General features: G+C 41.0%; 1 protein-coding gene across 4 annotated transcripts in view; it reads right to left on the bottom strand.

The window, feature by feature from the left end:
• Positions 1–352: 352 nt before the first annotated feature.
• SRGAP3 (SLIT-ROBO Rho GTPase activating protein 3) overlaps positions 353–20,090 on the bottom strand; it is a 183,564-nt gene continuing 163,826 nt past the window's right edge. Inside the window, exons 15-22 of one of the 4 annotated variants that reach the window (XM_033141150.1) lie at positions 19,789–19,923; positions 17,577–17,682; positions 17,099–17,326; positions 15,164–15,243; positions 10,018–10,198; positions 8,378–8,527; positions 7,810–8,137; positions 353–1,943 (exon numbers count right to left, since the gene is read on the bottom strand). In XM_033141150.1, coding sequence (XP_032997041.1) covers positions 1,527–1,943; positions 7,810–8,137; positions 8,378–8,527; positions 10,018–10,198; positions 15,164–15,243; positions 17,099–17,326; positions 17,577–17,682; positions 19,789–19,923 — 1,625 coding nt within the window. In that variant the 3' untranslated portion in view covers positions 353–1,526. Of the gene's footprint in view, positions 1,944–7,809; positions 8,138–8,377; positions 8,528–10,017; positions 10,199–13,416; positions 13,605–15,163; positions 15,244–17,098; positions 17,327–17,576; positions 17,683–19,788; positions 19,924–20,090 lie in introns of those variants that run through there. The other 3 variants (XM_033141149.1, XM_033141152.1, XR_004426033.1) reach the window with 3 other exon arrangements.

Raw genomic sequence — 20,090 nt, 5'->3', positions numbered from 1 at the left:
TAAAAATGGTGCACCATCCTGAAAGCTGGTAGATGCCATTAAAACCAACCTCTAGGGAGGAATAGGAAACAAGTCCAGCTTCTTTTTAAATGATGGCCACTGCAAAATTAAAAGTCAAAAGATGCCAAGAAAGCAAAGGAAAGTGCAGAGTTAATCAAGTGCGCAGTCTGAACGAGGTTTGTCAAGAAGTACAACGCTGTTTAAAATAAAAGTGAAAATGCCCAGCCAAAGAGACGTCCACAAAAAGGAGACAAAATAAAAAAATTGCAGCAAGAAGAGTCTTGAGTTCAGTAAATAGGGAAAAGTTTTAGCTATCATGCAACCCCGAGCTCTTGCTGCATTTCCCCCCCCCCCTAGGTTAAATTTTAGAAAGAAACATAACTTTGTTTTCATAAACTCCAAACGGCTGTATATTGTTATATAGTACAGTACAGAAAGTGCAAATTGTCACCTCATCAGATCAGTTATATATCTGACATGGTCAAATATGGCTCATGCTATTCATGCAAGGGGACACAGTTTGAGTCAAGAACCTCTTGTGCTGCTGAGTCATTTTAAAGGGAATGTGATTTTACCAAAATCTTCCTTGCCTGTTTTAATCCAGATTTTATCCAAAGGAATCATTAGGACGGGGGAATAAAATATTTCAAACACTATATAAGTTAGCCTATTTATTTATTGTTATCAACCACAGGTTACTTCAGAGTCCTCTTCTGTTTTGAAAACTTCAAGACAGCAGGAGTTGAGTTTCTTTTGTACACACATAACATTGTGCTACAACATGAAGTACGTACAGAAAATCCTAGGTTTCCCCTTCACGCAAAGGGAAGGTACTACTTTTAATTTCTTTGTGTCCACAGGTGGTATACTCCTTCCAACTAGGAAATGACCACAAGCTTCCATGTTTCAATGAACCAGTCTTGAAGAGATGAACTTGAAGACAAAAATCCATCCATTTACCTAGCAGGGTAAACATCACCATCAGATGCACTTCTGTATTTGCAGGACAACAGCTGAGCCCCATGGTGTTTCCTTTTGCTTGCTGCAACTCTAACGCCAAGCCAAGCCAGTGTGAATATTCAACTCAAGGACTGACCAATCTTCTATTGCTTAATGCACGGTTGCTGTGTAATCCACACACGCACACTCACTCACACACACAAAATCGCTCTCCAGCAGAAGTCTAGGGGTGAGTTTCTGAGGTAAATCTACTAAAATGTTACTGGGCTATGGACAGTGTCATATATATACTTCTACACAGACCAGAATGTTCCAGTGGTAATACATAAAATAGCCATCTTATTTGGCTACACCAAATATTTCCAGCAATCTTGATGAGTATGTGTGTAAAATATCATGAAATCCTTAAGCCACATCTACTGTCCTCAGTGCCATTGTTTTTCCAAGAGTCATTTTCGCTGCCTTTTCCCTTCAGTAAATGACATCATTTTGTACAATCATACAGGAAATGAAAATCAGGATGGTTACCCATTTTTCCACCAGAGATTCCCTCGGGATGGTGCTAGCTACATGGTGCCAGATTTATCTGAGGAGCTATTTGGGAAGATCTTCTCTGTGGGTGTCACTGCAGGACTACCCATTCCTGAGCTACTACTGCTACTTGATCGATGCTGGACAACTGGCCGGATGGGTCTCATGGGTGGGGGCCTAAGCTGAGCTCCAGCAAGCCGGGCTGAGAGGGCAGGCTTAAAAGTAGTCATCATCTCCGTGGTTGAGCTGCTGCTACGCCTCATGGCAGCATCAGGATCTCTGATCATGATGGTGTGAAGGGGGCTGGCAGGTTCAGAGTTGACAGAACCTATCTGAGGGTTCTTCATTGGTTCAAGGGTGTCCAGGACAACGTCAGGGGCTTGTTTCACAGTATTTTGCCTTTCAAGCTCACGCAGCTCATTCAATGCTGTGCTCATTGTCTTCTCAATGTCCTGTAAACACAACAAACAGAAGCAGAGGGGTTAAACTCTCATCATTCTTGCATTAAATGATTTAAACCTGTCCATTACTTGTTTCTCATGGTCACTTCTTTGCTTTCATTATTCAGAGGGCTGGATTCAAAAAGCCACAAATGGACCAATTGGTAGAATTTTCCCACATGTGATGGTGGGAGTCTTTTCAGTACTGTTTTAGGTAGGTTCTAAAACAGTTCTCATGTTTACATTTGCCCAAGAGCTGCAGAATAACATCAGATCATTTCGCTTTCCCAATGCTCTACTACAGTAGTAGTGGCTCTCCAGACTACATCTGTCACCATCCTGACCCTTGGCCATGCTGGCCGGGGCTGATGGGAGTTAGACCAGCAACATTTGGGTGGGGCAAAGATTCCCCTGCTCTACTGTAAGATGTTGAACCAGTGAGCAACTCTCTGGACTGTAAGTAACCCTCAGAATTGCTGAACCTCAACAGCTCTCAGGACAATGTGAGCCCACCCATCAAGTTTCTTGATTAAGAGTTCACTTTCAGATGAAAATAAACCCCATGTTGTCCTGGTCAAATGGAAGTTTAACAGGCCCAATTCTCCATGGCTATTTGTTAATTAAAAGTATGTATAGTCTGCCTTTCAGCTTCCAACATTATTAAAAACATATCAAAATAGAAACATAGAATGAAAATAAAAAACACAGCATGATTAATGCAACTGAAGGTTGTATTCTTGATTTCAACACGAAGTGAGTTTTCCCAACCATGTTTTCAGTTATGGTTATTAATTCCCCAATGCTCTTCCATGCAATTCAGCAGGACAAAGTCCTCTTTCATTTTCTGTATGGTACAACTATACTGGTTGGTCACCTTCATGTTTCTGCTCAGATGATGGCATTTGGCTGCCAAGAACTCTTTCCCCCACTATACTAATGAGTGGGAGTAGCGACATCCATCATAGTCATTTAGTATTTACCAAGAAATCTGTTAGTGTATCCTTTTTGGATGGAAGGCATCTACCCTCCTATGCATTTAAGGATAATAAGCTGACATGAAGGTTTCACTAGAAGGCCATTGCAGCCAAAATTAGAGCCCAATTAAACTGAAATGGGGGAAATGAAACACTGCATGTCAAAGGCTAAACAGCGTATACAAACCCTGTAAATTATAACAATGCACTTAGGAACACAGCAGCTATGCTAAGAGGAGGGTTTCCCTCCTATTCAGTATTGTTTTTTTTATTGAAACCTCCATAAGATTTTGAGTCGAGAAGTGCACGAGTACAGGCACAATCCGAACATCCTTTGTGCTGGCTTGGTGGGGGCAGGTTGGGATGGGAAAAGGTATCCCTCCACCAACAGCCTTTGCTTGTGAAGCGTGGTGCAGAGGTCCCTGGTTCTGCCTGTTGAATGCGCAGGTGGGTGAGCACTAGAAACCCATGAAAGAGGGCATGCCAGGGGAAGGGCTGAGCCCAAGTTGGAACCTGAGCTTGCCCCACTGCTGTCACAAGATGGCACTGTGACAGCTCCAGGCTGCCTACCATCTTTCATGGACTATGGATGTGGCAATGGCCCCTCTTAAGCTGTGCCAGGCAGTGGCTGAGGTGCGTTGTGCCTTAAAGCATTAGGGACCTGCAAGATCCCACTCAAAATTAATGTGGGTGGAAGGTGGTATCAATACTGATCCAAGAAACTATTCATCCTTAACTGAATCTAGTTCAGTAAAACAATAATATTACTGTATTATTTAACTTAATAACTCCACAGTTATAAGCCTCTTGAACATAGGTGTTTTTTTATTTAAAAAAACCAACCCACACTTTTGTTAAAATAATTCCCCCTACACTGTAGGTATTGCAGATATATGATGCAAATCCTATTCTGATCATGTTGACAGTAGAAGGAGCACAAAACAATTCCAATTCTCAATAAGCTGGAGCTTTTACAGATCAGAGTAAAAATGAAAGAAAAAATGGCACTAATTATTCTTCCCATCGTCATAGCTACTATTAGGCCATTTAAGAAAAATAATGTGATTACGAATAAAATTATGTTGTTATAAAAAGAAAGTGTTGCATTGCCCACCCCCTTTACCTAACCCCTGACATTGGTACTTGAACAATCTGCTCAGCACTCAGCAAATAAACGGCTTCTTTCAGGCCTATCTAGTAGAAAAACAATGATGTGAAATATACATTTTGTCACAAATACAGGCTCAGCCTCGACATGTAACTTTTGACAGCTACGTATGAATAATGCATTTTAGCAGCTTCAACTGATAAAACTGACCCATGTACTATCGTGGTGGGGGGGCACCTTGATTTTTGGGTTGCATTGCTGACAGCAAAATTAGCATATGTATGTATGGCAATGGCCATAAACACTGTCATTTTATGTAGAAACAAAAGCGAACAGTCATATATATTTACTCTAGGATGGAAACAGAGGGTGATTGGAAAGAGGTAGCACCTTTCTTTGAAATCCCCTCCAGCTATTATACTTCAATGAAACCCATATGAATTCCAAGTTCCATAATTTTCATTTGCAAAAAAAATAAAAAAGACAGTCCTAGATGCCACATAGCTTTTAAGAAAGGATCTTTGCAGAACTTGGGATTTGAAAATGTACACAGGATGTGCTGTGAGGCTGTCTACTCAGAACTCTACTTCAGAGTTCAATGGGACTTATTTCCAGTGTGTTTGGAACTGAAGCATCAGTACTGTAAAAGATATATAATTCCAAATCACACCACTGCCAGCTTATTTGCTGAGGAGTACTCATTTGATTATCTTGGTTCATTCTTTCATTTAATTTGAAGATTTATAGTCCAATCTGAATTTTAAATAAGCCTCCTTGGCTATCCAGGACTCTCTTATTTCCCCTTGAATGAACAATTACCGTATTTTTCGCTCCATAGGGCGCACCGGACCATAGGGCGCACCTCGTTTTTAGAGGAGGAAACAAGAAAAAAAATATATATTTTTCTGGTTTTCCTCCTCTAAAAGCCCTGGTTTTTTTCGAGGATCAGCTAAAAGTTTTGCAGCTTTTTTTGCAAAGGGAAAGGCCCTGGTTTTTTGAGGATCAGCTAAAAGTTTTGCAGCTTTTTTTGCAAAGGGTAAAGCCCTGGTTTTTTGAGGATCAGCTAAAAGTTTTGCAGCTTTCTTTGCTAAGGGGAAAAAGCAAAGCTCCTTTTGCAAAGGGGGAAGAGCAAAGAGGAAAAGCCCGGTTTTTATGGGGTTCAACTCACATTTCTGCAGCTTCTAAAAGAAAGGGAGCCTTTTCTACAGTTTCCAGACAGATAATCTAATTAGCCAGTCACATGTCGCTGGGGAAACAAACAACCTCCCTCTGCAGCACATTCAACAATGGAGGCCTGGGCAAGAGGGCGGGGCTGAAAGGGAGCCAGGACTCTTATCTCTCTCCCGATCTCTTGCTGATCAGCTGCTGAGCGGGGTCCTTTCAACACCCCCTTTTCTCTTTGTAAAATAAAAAGCATGGTCCTCTTTTGGCCCCTGGGCAATTCAGCTCCAGGGACCACCATTCGCTCCATAAGACGCACAAATATTTCCCCTTACTTTTTAGGAGAAAAAAAAAGTGCGTCTTATGGAGCGAAAAATACGGTAGCTATTTGCCACATTTCTTGCCAATGTGAAAAGGTGCTTTGATAAAACATAGAGGCATTTCTCTCTTAGTGTTGCCACTTGCTCTGACTTCACTACCCTGTTTCTCCTAAAATAAGACATAGCCATAAAATAAGCCATAGCAGGATTTCTATGCATTTGCGAAATATAAGCCGTTCCCCAAAAATAAGCCATAGCCCGAAAATAAGCCATAGTGACGTGGTACCTCCCATTAAAACAGCCTGGAGAGGCGTGGCTATGCAGCGTACCGATGCGACACGGTTAAAATAAGACATCCCCTGAAAATAAGCCATACTGTGTTTTGTTGAGCAAAAAAAAAAAAAAAGACGGTGTCTTATTTTAGGAGAAACACGGTAGCAATTTATTTGTGCTCTTTTCTCTTTACTTGCATTTCTTCTCTGCTGGTTATTTTTTTAAAAAAAAATAAGGTGTTTTAAGAAAATAGTCTAGAAACAGAATTTGTGGCCTGGAGATCATGCCACCCTATTTTGTTTTTAGGACAAAGATAATAGGCTGCTCTGTCTATTATTAAGGAAGGTTTTTTCTTTCTTCTAGATAACCATCAACTGCCAACAGAAGTTTTTAGATGCTCTGTTGGCAGTTCCCTCTCTGCTGGCCTCTGTGCCCGACCAGATTAGGAGTAATGGCCCACAGAAACAGCAATTCATTCTAATAGCATAAGACAAAGAGCGCCCACTGCTAGGCAAAGAAGTAATGTCATTCTATTTGGTTTACTGCTGTGCAAATTAAACACTAAACGAAAAAGGAAGAATAAAAATGAGGCAGAATAAAGAAAAGGAGGGGACGACAATTTGAATCAAAACAAAGTCTTCATAATCCTTAAACAGGGACATGTGGGATAATGGCATTAAACCTAAATCATCACACTGCAAAAAATAATAATTGATGACTGCCTTTAAAAACTGAACACCACCAGCCACTAGTGTTACTATGGCGAAAAGTAGCACAGTAACAAGCAAGCAAGCAATAAAGTGACAACATAATCAATCTATCAACAGCCCACACAGAAAAGGTTGAAAGGTGTCAAAAAGCTAATAAGTGTTAAGATTGAAAATAAACAGCTCCACCAACCTTTGAGCAACCCATGCAGCAAAAGGTAAAGAGGCTCAGCTGAGAGTTCAGAGAAAAATGTCCCTCCATTTAGTCCTTAAAGGCTACCCGCTAATACTGCCACTTACAGCTTCAGGATTTTAAAAACCCAGAAGTCTCCCCTCCCAATCCCCTTGTACCCTTTGTCATCGTTTGTCTGGATGCTTATTTCATACAAATCAACATTTTCCTCACACATATCCCCTCCCCCCATCAAGGTTCAAGTCTTGGTGGTGGCAGTTTTTGTTGGATTAAACTTCTCCTTCCCATGCACTGTAATCCTGGTCAAAACTGACTCAGCAACCTGCTATAAATTTTAAAGGCCTAACCTGGTTTAGACTGACATCTAGTTTGGACCTAAGAGATGTATGAATATTAACCTTCCCCTTAACACTAGCTGCTAGTTTACTGTTTATTTACTGGTACAAACTTGATACAAAACTTGTCCCACTTGCCAGCCAAAATTGGCTCATAAAGCCAGTTAAAACTATATATTTTATTTTTTAGCTCTGTGAGCTGGCAGTCGGCACAGTTCAATGACCAGCATAGTGGTCAAAGACCTATACGACCTAAAAAGAATCTGGTTTTATGCAAGATTTCTGATCCTAGTCTCAGTTCCTATTCTGTAAAATGGGGAAAATCAGGGAACCATTTTATGAGAACATTAGTTTTCTTCATATTCTAATTAGATATACTTAGCTTTTGCCTCTCTCTGGTCACAGGCTACTTTACTTCTTACTTTACACAGTTTGGAGACTGCTTAAATTTTCTAGGGGACACATATTGCACTGGAAGAATAAGCACTAATGCGTTTTTAAAGTATTTGCATTTTTAAGATTGAAATAGCCCAACATATCAATCCACTTGAGTAAGAACTTGAAAGCGGTTGGCTTATGGTGGATCACAGTGGTCAGTCCAGTCAAAAATTAAACTGGATCCACTGGAAAGTACAATGCTGTAAAAGGTTAGCATGGTTTTTGATTCACATACTGCAAGTCTAGAAACTAGTGAGTTTTAAAGAATCCAGTCTGGACGGCTCAATGTAGACATGGCTGAATCCCCTGAAATCTGTTCCCTGAAACACTCAGTGAATCTCACTTTTTCATAATTGCAGCCTCTCCTACCTCTGCAAGTGCTTCAGCTTCTAGTGACTTCTGATCCCCGAGACTACTGTGCCGAGTTGAGCTGCAGGTGGGCCTCAGTGGGTGGCCGTCAATCAAGGCCTTCCTGTCTGGATAATTGATGCTGCCAGCACTACCAAAAGTGGCCATCCTGCGCTTCTCTGGGCTCTCAATCCTGCCTCTGTTCAGTGGTAATATGTGGGGACTGCTGGGACAAGCTGCTGCTCGAGGAGGGGTGTCTATCCCAGGACCAATCCCTCTGGGAGGGCTGTGTGTATCGCCTCCACTGCGACGGCGAGGGATTGCTGCCCCGTCAGATCTCAACCTTACCCTGTGAAGAAGAAGAAGAAAGAAAAAAAGCCAACAGCCTTGTGAAATCCCCACTCCAAGCTTCCAAAGTCACCTAGACTAATAAATGGATCTCTACAGACCCCTTCCATTTAAAACACAGTATAAATTGTACAAATTGGCTCATAAATTTCCTCCAGTTCATGCACTGACTATCATGCCTGTCACAAGAGGAGGAGAAAGACAATGCTTGCATCCAGATGAGAACAAATCAGTTTCCTACCGTCCCATTACTCCCCCAAATCCGTAGTCTGGAATATGGTCTGTTGGAGACTGGATGTCATTCTTTGATGAGGCTTTATCATCCAGCAGAGGTCCACTACTTGCCTCGCTGTCTGCCTTCTGACTCAGGCTGTCTGAGAATGCATCGTCCCTATGAATAATGAAACTCTCTGTCAGCCAGAACAGAATAAGTGAATGCCTTCCGCATGAGGGAGAAGCTCTGCTTGATTGTGGAGGAGGGGGGGGGGGTGCAATAATGTTTGGGGAGAAGCGGAGCTGAAAGCAGGCAGCTCAAAGTTCCACTCTGCTGCCCAACTTATTCCTTTACCTTATGTAAGCCCCTACAGATATGAAACACAAACTCTTGTTCAGCTGACCAGCAGGGTCTTTGGCTTGTTTTCAAACCTTTTGCTCGCTACTACATAGAAATGCGAGATGAGCGCCACAACCCCAGAGTCGGACACGACTGGACCTAATGGTCAGGGGTCCCTTTACCTTTACCTTTACCTTAAAGCCAGTTAGTGCAGCAACCTGTAGAGTTAACATATTAAATCTACAGGTTGCTGTACTAACTGGAAGTACAGTACATACAAAATAGAATAGCAGCCAATACAAAGACATTTTGTAAGAGGGGAAGAAACATATTAAGAAGAGGCCGCTTATTATTAGATATTAACTGGCATTGCTATAATGGCCTATTATTGGAATAGTATTGGAAAACTAATAAAAAAAATAAAAAAGAGGCCTTCTTTCATGTGGATGGATGAAGAGACTCAAGGAAGCTATGCATTATATCAGTGTTTTTCAACCTTTTTTGGGCAAAGGCACACTTGTTTCATGAAAAAAATCACGAGGCACACCACCATTAGAAAATGTTTAAAAAATGAACTCTGTGCCTATATTGACTATATATAAAGTAATTCTCTTGAATTTTTCAATTTTTCCCACGGCACACCAGGCAACACCTCGCGGCACACTAGTGTGCCGCGGAACAGTGGTTGAAAAACACTGCATTATATGGCTCTATGCTCCATAGTTTTTTGGGTGGTGTGCAGGTTGGGGGAAGGGCTTCTGTTGAACAAATTCTTTGGAATTTCCATGCTTGCAGCTGTCAGCATCTGGAAGAATATTTCACTTCTGCAGTGGAATGGGGCATGATGCACAAATATGAGGAGGAAAGATAGTAAAAACATTTTTACAGCACAAGAAAGCTCAACTTTGATCCAAAGAACATGCTGAGTGCAAAGGGGAAGTTTTCTGCTTGACTTTTTCTAGATCAAGAATTCGAGATTTATTAGCCAAATCTATCACAATATTTCAGCATATTCTGGATTTGACACACATACAACCACTCTCTTACATACTGAAACTATCCTGGACTCATTACCTGTAGAACATAGTAGACATATTAAAAGTGTCTTGCTTTTATGTGAATGCAGTTGAGGAAGAGCAACACAGCACTCTGCCAAAAGTGCAATTATTAATGGCATTAAAAAGGATGTGCAGGAGGGCATCAAGAAAAAGAAAATAAACCCACCCTCCACTCTATGAGTGAAGCACAAGACAACAGACCAATTTCCATCCAAAACAAACAGCTAACCTATCGCACTTCACTTGTTTAGCAAACTTCTTCCCACTTACATATCTTGCACCACTATGTACTGATGTGGTATGAGGCCATCCACACCATTATGGCGACCTTCCCACCAGTCTTCAGATGCTCGATGGTACAAAAGAAGTGAGGCACCTTTCTTGAAAGACAACTCGCGTGGGGACCGCCCAATGTAGTCAAACTTGGCAATAGCTTCAATCTGTTCCACCTCTGTAAGCAGACAGGAGGGAGAAGACGAGAGAGATAATTAAAAGGAAACTGCAGTAAGAAAGCAATGGAGTACACTCTGTGATGTAAGATAAGATTTCACTGAAATGTTTAGTTTTCTTAATAAAATTGGTATACTGATTAATTGTTGAAACCTCTGGGTGGTTTACACAGTACAGCTAACACCATCCTTTTTCATGACATATTTATTTAATGCTGTGACAAGCTTCATGACTGCCTTTGATTTTAGCCTCATTTTTTTTTAAATTATGTTATTATAGTAATCTGAATTACTGGTAAAATAGCATCTCTTCATGGGGGGTGGGGGAGAGAATGAAATACTAGGCCGGGGTTATGCAGATGCACACCATCAACTGTGAAGACACATACACTTTTCAAGAAACTGGATACAACTTTGAGCTGCCCCAGCATACGACAGATCTCAGAATTGGGGTTGATCCCAATGAGTCAGTCTGCTCTGCTAACCACCCATCTACCCTCGTCCCAATGACAACTTAGTTTTACAAAAGAAGTGGAGGGGAAATGCAGGCTTCTCATAGGCATCCAGCTGGCTACTGTGAGAACAAAGGCTGGACTAGATGAACCACTGTCCTGATCCAGCAGGCCCTTCTTATGTTCTTATGGCAGGAAGAGCTGGCTTGAGATAGGAGAAACCTTGTAGGCCACTTATAAATGGCCTGGATGCTCCTGAGCATACATATAAGCTAGTTAAGGAGAAATCTGCAAGATGTAGTCCAGGGTTCCCCAAATATGGGTCTCCAGCTGTTTGTGGACTACAATTCCCATCATCCCTGACCACTAGTCCTGCTAGCTAGGGATGATGAGAGTTGTAGTCCAAAAACAGCTGGAGATCCAAGTTTGGGAAACTGGCATAGCCTATTTAAATCTAGCACTTCTTGCTACTGTAATTGAACTACAGGGTTTGCGTGAGGAGGAAACGGCAGGGGAAACTAGAGGCAAAATCTCCTATGTTGGGCTAATTTCTTGGGAGAAGTTCACACACACCAGAAAGCCTGAAATAAAATCAAGCATATTAGGAAGCAAGCCAGAGGAATCCACCCATGACTTATTCAGATGTGTATGGCTCTTTTTGACACATTTCTTTACATATATTTTTTAATTATGAGCAGAGGAAAGAAATTCTAGAAAGTGTCCTTTGAGCTTGTTTACCTGATCCAGGGTACACAGGCTGCAAGTTCAGAACGGTTATCCTGAAATCAACAAGCTTTCCTCAGATTTGGTAAGACTACACAGAAATACAGGCGGAGTTCGTAGTCTTCTATCCCAAGGCTACCACATGAACAACATCAATAAGGCAGAAAAGATGTAATTGTTCAGAGGCATGCCTGTATACACCTCTGTTTCCTCTATACAACGCAGAAAGTGAAATGTCTGGTTCACTTGGACAAATGATTATGCCACTTATTAGACCTTCTATAAGCCCACCCTGTGACAGATTGACTATCGCTCACTTCAGGAAATTCCTGAAAGGACCAATTACCCACAGGATACCATCAAGCTAAGGATGTCTCCTGAGAGACCATCTTTCCCACTTTTCACTTGTCTTACTCCTTGGAGTGACTCACATAAACATGCAAGAAAGTTAGAGGCTGAAGCTGAATAAGAAGTTGCTACCCTGCAACACAAAGTTATGAAAACAAATCTTCACTGCAGTGTGCCAGATTAATATTATACAACCACATGTCACTTCCCTGGGCCACTCTAAAAAAAGGTTTCCAGCAGATGCCATCAAGCACTTCCTTAGAACAATTTCATTTCTTTAGATGTTCAGTTATCTTTCTTGGAAGACAAAAAAACCCCTCAAGCCCCTCCCATCCCTAGAATAGCATGTCAAAGATCCAAAGACAAAACTAAACTGGGAAAATGGACTTTAGGTATGTAACATTTTAATTAAGGGGAAACAAGTTTGTTTGGGACAGCACCTAATGATAAACAGGGCTTCACTTAATATCCAGATAACAATAAAATAATCTGACAAGGAGGTGTGGCTTTGGCATGGAACAGAGAAGAAGAAGAAAAAGAAGTAGTAGTTATTATTTATACCCCGCCCATTTGGCTGGGTTTCCCAGCATGAAAACTATGGTCTGCTCAAGATACTTGAAAAAGTTTTTAACTTCCCATAAGATATATGTATGTGTACACACACACACACACACACACACACACACACACCCTCCCCCATTGTCTCTGATGAGACACATTTCATAGTTTTTCTGAAGCAACATTGAAATGTGCCAAAATCTGTTTACCAAAGACAAAAATAGGATGAGCACAATGCTTCTTTCAATCTACCTGTCTCTAAATAAACAAAAACAAAAACGAACTCTAATTTGCTTCCAGAATAAAATGGTTTCAAAAAATGAAGAGTAGATGCACTCATGAAGGGCAGGGTCCTATCAGTGGCTATTAGTCATGACAGCTAAATGGAATCCCCATGATTACAGGCAATTCAGATGGTATGTTGGCAACAGCAACCTGGAAGCACAGTATACCATATCATCTTGATTATGATTTTTTTCCCTGGGCACCGTTTGAATCAGAATGCTGGGCCCAAAGAACCATGAGCAGGTCTAGCAGATCAATTATTACGTTCCTGTGTGCAGGAAGGTAGAGACAGTTTTAGGAACAGACTTCAAGACCCGTCTTGGGCAATATTGGGAAAGGTATCTTACCTCTTTACCCAGTCCAAATAAAGTGACATTTGGTAGCAACAGGCAGAATCTATAAAGGACTCTCGCAGAAGTGGAGATAACTGTGGTGGCTAATGCGGTTATCTCACAGAATCTGAGAATTCCTCACTAGGGCTGTGGGTTAGGTGGGGAGGGGAAAGAGACTAGAAGAGAGTATGTAAATTTATAAAATGAAACAACTCTTCTTCTCCATGCTTGTGTCATGGTTAATCATCCAGAAACTCCAATCAGAACTATTAACATAATCATTCAAGCATAAAATTGCCTAAATGGAAGCTTGCTTGCCTTTCCTTTTCAGTTGAGGTGGGTTGTTAGTCACCAACAGTGAAAAATGAAGGTTGACATCTCCCTTCCTTCCTCCCTTTAAACATCCATCTTCAATTATTTGAATTATTCTTTGTCCCTTCTCCCCGTCTTGGGCCTTTAGTGCATTTCAACTGTTTTGAACCCTCCCCCATCATGCATCAATAGGGCACTGGACTTTATTTGCAGCATTGAAGGGAGAATATTAATGGAATGAAGACCACAAAGCAAGCAGACAACATGCATGCAGAGTCATGCAACAGGCAGGATTCTGTAACAATGTTTTCTAATCTGCAAAATAAGCCAATTGAAATGGCAACATGTGATTCCAGGTTTATTAATTCTCACTGATGTCCAAATCAAACTTGTTCAGTCTGTAAAATAAAAATAAAAATAAGGATGGATGGGTAGGTGTGTGCATGGATAGAATACAAATCCCCCCTGTCCCCCAATCATGAAGGTGTGAAATTTAACATCGAATGAAGGAACCCAATTGAGTTCCTTAAGGGTATTGCCCGATATCCTTCTGTTCATATTTTTGAGCTGAAAATAAGTATTTTGGGATGGGGTGAATTATAGCTACAGAAATGTTTTAGTTGTGAGAATATTCAGTTTCTTTTATTCCGTGACATTGGTCCCCCCAGCCCCGTTCCTTTCTCTTTCCCTCACACTGGTGATCCCAGTCAATCAGGAATCACATAGTGAGTGTGATTACCTTCTAGTGCTCCATAGCCAATAAGATTTTACTATATGCTGGTGGAAATTAAGGCAATTTAGAGTAAGAGTACTGTTTATTGGATTACTCACATGAATGATTCTAGCCATCAAGGGTCAGATAGTGAATTTATGATGCTATGAGGCTATATATTTCATTACAAAGGTAGCATCATTAAGGGCAAAGTCAATTCAGAAGAAGTAATGCAAATTAATAGTGAAGACTTTCAAAGCAATTCCTGGAAAATAATCAAAAGGGGGTGGGGAGGTGATCTGCAACACTGCTGAAAATGTCCCCCTAAAAGTGAGTACTTCCAGCTCAGCCCTTATTATTGATGCATAATTTTAAGCAGGTTTCCACAGTCTAAACCTTATCTATCTATGCAACAATCTTTCTGTGGTCATGGCAAGTCCTGAAGATAGCACAGATTTAATCAAAAGTGGGATCTTGTCTTAGAAATGGAAAAATGTGAACACCCTTTTGCAAGAATAGACTCTAGCTCCTTTAACTGCTGCAGCACTTTAAATTCAGCAGAGAGTAAACAAAAAGGAGCAGATTCCATAGTGAGAAAGTATCAAGCTGAGGAGGTACAAATTATTAATGAGAGGGGCTGTGTTGACAGCTTGATTTAAAACTCACCAAATCTTTTGGAAAGGTTCCACCAGTTTCAAAAGGCTGCCATCACTTATTTTCATTTTTTAAAAAACCCACTATAGATTTCTATTGTTAAGTTCTATCACTGTTCTTCCTGGGAAGCGTACCAGAAGCATATTAGGTGGTGAACATAACAGTTTACAGGCCACTCAAATAGTTATTTTATCACAACAACATCTCCATTTTTTTTTATTCCCATGACACTGGAACAACAAATATAAAACAACAAACAATCCAGAGATGCCATTTTCAGGACAAATGGAAGGAAAGGTTACCTTGTTAACCAGGGCATAAAGGCCAACTCCCATAATGCCTTGGAATGAAATCACAAATAAAACAGGTAACCTAGTATGCTCCCATATGGTATACTTTGATTACATATCTATCAAGGCACTTCATCAGTATCCGCTTGCACTGCCAAACTCAGACATATCTTCCCCTGGAAGCAGCCATATGTTAGTCCAGGGTAATCTGATTAGGAACTAAATGCATGTTGCTGTTCTCCACACACAGCTCTTGATAGCCTTCCTCAGGCTCATTTCTACCTCTTGTTTCTACACTCACCATCGTCGCTGGTGTGTGGCTCCGTGCCATTGTCATGGTCTGCTTCATCAATGGTGCCTGGCTCACTGTGCGGGCTGTCACTAGAATTAAAATAGGTCAAGTAAATACACACAAGTTTTAAAAGAGAAAGGAAAGACTTGACAGTTCCTTGCTACTCAATGCACACACAGATCCACATTTCCTAGATCTAAGGTCTTAATTTCGCAGCAAATGAAATATGGAACTAAACACCATTGGATCTCTAATACGGGTTTGTCAGGGAACAGATTTTGTTATTCCTGCCTGAGTAAGTCAGGGAAGCACATATTTGTGTTTGCTGGAAACCCTAAGCTCACATGACAGGAAATGTTCTCTCTACTAGCTGGTCCCATTTGAATTTATTGATCCAGTGGAAACATTCCTGGGCTTTGCTTCCATCACAGAGGCCAATAGTGACTGGTGAGCAGGACCCAAGCAAGCTGTCAACACAATCGTCACCATCTGCTCCAATTCTTCATAAAAAACCACTGTAAGAACCAGCTGCCTTCTGAGCGGGAAATAAAGGAAGAGCTATGCAAGTTCTATCACCACTTTCACCATCCAGAACTTGCCCCTTCGCTCCAGAGGTCATCATTTAAGACCCAGCTGGGCTGCAAGGAGAACAGGAAGAGAAATTCGCATGCAAATTTCGTCCTTTTCACAGACAAGTTTAGGAACAATTCAAATGCTACGGTGCCACACTGAGGGGCCCTGGAAACACATCTCCACATTAGCAGGAGAGTCTTGAGGTTTGGGCAGCCTTTACCAAGGACTAAGCCTTTAGCATAGGCAGGCCCTGTGCTGTGGAATTCCATACCAGAGGATCTGAATGAGTCATCCCTGCCTTCTTTTAGACATCATTGGAAAACTGTACGGGTCAGACAGGACTTGTAACATGATTAAAAAACAAACAAACACCAACCAGTCTTTATTGATGTTATTGTAAGGTTATCTTTTTTCGTTGGACACCATTTTGTTTGTTTGTTTATTTTTTAATGAAAGTGCAACTTAAACATTTACATTAATAAATATAAATATGCTTATGCCAATGTTAGTCCTACTTGAAGGAGTATAGGAAGAGACTGGTAGGTTTCTGAAGACATGGAACTCATTCCCCCTGCTCCAAAGAGGAATAGAATATGTATGTTAAATGGAAAATAGGTTTATCAATGGGTATTAACCATGATGGTTATATAGGAACTCCGCATTCAGAGGCAGCATGCCACTGAATATGTGATATGGAACAAAAGTGGGAAAGGGCTCTTGCCTTGTTGCTTTGCTTATGAGATTCCAGAAAGCATTGGGTTGGAGCCCCTGTGGGATGTAGGATGCTGGACTAGATGGAATTTTGCTCTGGAATCCAGCATATATTCACGAAATAAAAGCAAGTCAGAAGGTCATGGCCCTATTTGGCTACCTAACTTCTAGCAGATACAATACTATTTCAAACCTGTTCTGGCAACTAACAGGTAGCACTCCCAGGTAAGCGGGGTTAGGACTGCCGCCAAAGAGACTTAAAAACAAAAGGAGTGATTCTTTGCACTGCATTTTTTTTTAAAAGCAGATACATCAAAGTAATACCCCTGCATCTCCTGACAGCATAAATTACTATCTCCTAGCTCAAATAGCAATTGGTTTCTTAAAAGTAAACTGCAGACACAGAGAAATGATCTGGATTAGCATTCTATTCTGCCTGCAGGGATAAGGGGCTTAAAACCCAACCTGGATCAGACCTCCTGCACCTGCTATTTGCATCCAAGAAAAAGTTGTCATTAGCACCAATACAAATAGCAGGCATAGAGGACCACAGCATGAATTGTGTCAAGTCTAATATATATATTATTATTATACACACACACACACACACACACACACTTTCAATATACCAAATCTACATTTTAATCCTGATCTCCTTACCAGTACTCTTCACCACCTGTCATGCATTTTTCATAAACGGGTCCTTCCAGCTCCCTGAGGCTAGGGAAGATGGCTTCATGATTGATTATGATAGTTTTGATGACCTCGTTGACATGAGCCTGGCAGGACACTGGATCCTGCCCATCTGGAATATGCATCAAAGTTGGTCCAAAGCAGATGGCCAGGTTGTAAGGATCCATCATGTTCTCATCACTGTACTGTGACAAGCTGCAAATACAAGCAACCCACAGCGGCATCACCAAGCCATCAACTATTAAACACAAACAGGCGCTCCACAGCTGGGTGAAAGGCAGCCATCGCAGATAGCAAGGGTCAAGTGGCACCCCTCCCTTACTGCCCAAGGACTGGGTTTGAACAGGAAAGAGAGAGGAGGAGGAGAAGCAAAAAGGAAGGCAGTTTACAAGGGAAGGGAATTTACAGCTCCATTAAATAGTAAGCAGCAGGCGAAAAGACTCACTGGTTGAGGAAAGCAAAGAGATATCTCATGACAATGATGACGGCCCGTGGCAAGGTAATAACGATTTGCTGGATCTGGTGCACTCTTTCTGCAAGGCTTTCAATTTCTGCAACATAAGAATGTACAGCAGTCCATTGAGGTTCACAATCAGGCACACACACAATTAGCAGACCAACTCCATTTCCAGCAACAATGGAATACAGTGGTACCTCCAGTGGCAGACAGGATCCATTCCAGAGCTCTGGTCGGATCCCAAGGTTTCTGCAACCAGCGGGACCGCTTCTGCGCACACGGCGAAACCCGGAAAAATACTTCCGGGTTTGCCGCGTTCACATCCTGAAGGATACGCAACCGGAGGTGTGCGTATCCAGAGGTACCACTGTACTAGACACTTGAGCTTCAATTGATACTTTTACCTAACACACCAAGCAAAATTCATTTCTAGCTTTGGTGCTGTTGCTCTGTTCTCTGCCTAACAAGAAACCTGTGTGTTTTGCTTAAGGCATGGGAGAAATCTGGGTAAACAGCCTGGTTTTTGTTTGGTTGTTCAGCTATATTTTCCCTAGGAGGCCCCAAGATTCATTAACAAAAGGTATTTTGTGCATTAATATTGGTTCAAAAAAAGTAAATAATAATTTTTTTAAAAAAAAAGTCAAGCTATGATTTATTTTATTTAAATATCTTTTTTCCATACTGCATTTACAACATAGTGGTTATCAAAAACAGCTAACAATAAATAAATGATATGTAAAAAATATTCACAAGCTGGCTTTATGAATATAAAAGAGCCCCTATTCAAAAGTAGCTTGAACATTGGTATGCAATTTTAATTGGTCCATCTTGACTGGGCACTGCATGGCATTAGGCTGCATGAATTTGTATTCATATTTGCTGCTGTTTTCCACATCAGAGTTTCATGCAAATTCCAGTCTTCATTCCAGCCCAAGTGACAGGGAACTTCCTGTTTGTTTTGAGAGTGAGCCTTCCCTCCCAACCACATAATAAACAGTGGATTATGTGGCACTGCAGACTCCCAGGGCATGCAAATGCCCTGTGACATGCACAACGTTATACGCTGCCAAAAGTCTCTCAGCTTAAGTTAGCATCGGCCAAGGGAAATCAAATCAGCTTTCTGTTGTGCGGCAGTCTGCAGTTTAAGCTCCAGAGAGAAGGCTGCTTTGCACTCTGCAAGCCTTTCTTCCTTCACAGCCGTATGAGATGATAAGCTGTATTTTTTCCTCTCTAACCTTTTACATTTTTTGTTCAAACCAGATGGTGGGAGTTTGGGTGGGAGCAGCTCTCAAACATGAAATATCCACTCTTCCATTTAAAACAGTGTCAGAATGTAATACACCACAAAAATATGTAACACTGAAATTATCACACACACAGGATCCTGAACCAATGTGGAGTGCTCCTGGCCAGTCTTCCAATCAGTCAGTCATGCACTCTTCCAGAATATTCCATTAACACAGACACACCTTCTGCTCCCCCCTCATTAGGCATTCCATAGCTACTGTGCATCCTCCTCCTAAATGGCTCTTAAAGGCAGGTGTTCTCCTGGTTTTTTTTCCTAAAGGGTTTTTCTTTTTGTATTTCTGAAAATCTTGGCATTTCCCCAAGCCTGCTAATACCACACTCTCATTTATCAGCAGACTAATTTTTGCTACATTGCTGTTGGCACTCAGTACTTGAGTTCACTACTGGATTAGATAGATAGATAGATAGATAGATAGATAGATAGATAGATAGATAGATAGAGATAGAGATAGAGATAGAGATAGAGATAGAGATAGAGATAGAGATATATAGATATAGATATAGGTATAGATAGACAGAGATATAACACTATAGTACTGATTCCATTTGGTACTCTCTGGCAATGTAGTAGAAAAGTAGGGACAGAGAATAGGCAGGAGAGAAAGAAACAAGAATGTAAAGGGAGAAAAATGGACCTACTGTTGTTGCTAGAACATGGTTTTCTAATTAATACTAATAACAATAACAATTTTATTATTTATACCCTGCCCATCTGGCTGGGTTGTCCCAGCCACTCTGGGCAGCTTCCAACACATATAAAAATATATAAAAACATAGTAAAACATGAAACATCAAAAACCTCCTAATACAGAAGTAAATTAGAGAACAACAGATACCATGACTTGCATTGTTCACCCGCATGGTTCATTACAAATCACTGACTTGTACTTACTTATAGTAGAGATCAAGTCTTGAAATCTTTCCTTAGGAAAGAGTGGATTTTCCAGTCCTCGGAAATACAGCTTTAAGACCCCAGCAACAGAATTAATGTCACGTTCATTTTGATCATCAGCAAGGGGATCTTCACCTGGATGAATAAATAAAAGGTTTATACCATTAAATTCCACTTCTGGATTAGGCAGAAAATCCAGAGCACTTAATAAGCAAGGGAAAGATCAGAGTAATTCTTTCATCCAGTCATTTAATATAGTATTGTTTTAAATGGCATGACACTAGTTTATAACACATCAGAGG

This window comes from Lacerta agilis, chromosome 2 (assembly GCF_009819535.1).
Source record: "Lacerta agilis isolate rLacAgi1 chromosome 2, rLacAgi1.pri, whole genome shotgun sequence".
Classification (NCBI taxonomy): domain Eukaryota; kingdom Metazoa; phylum Chordata; class Lepidosauria; order Squamata; family Lacertidae; genus Lacerta; species Lacerta agilis.
The sequence above is the reverse complement of the archived record's forward strand: the minus strand, read 5'-3'. Positions and strand labels throughout refer to the sequence as shown.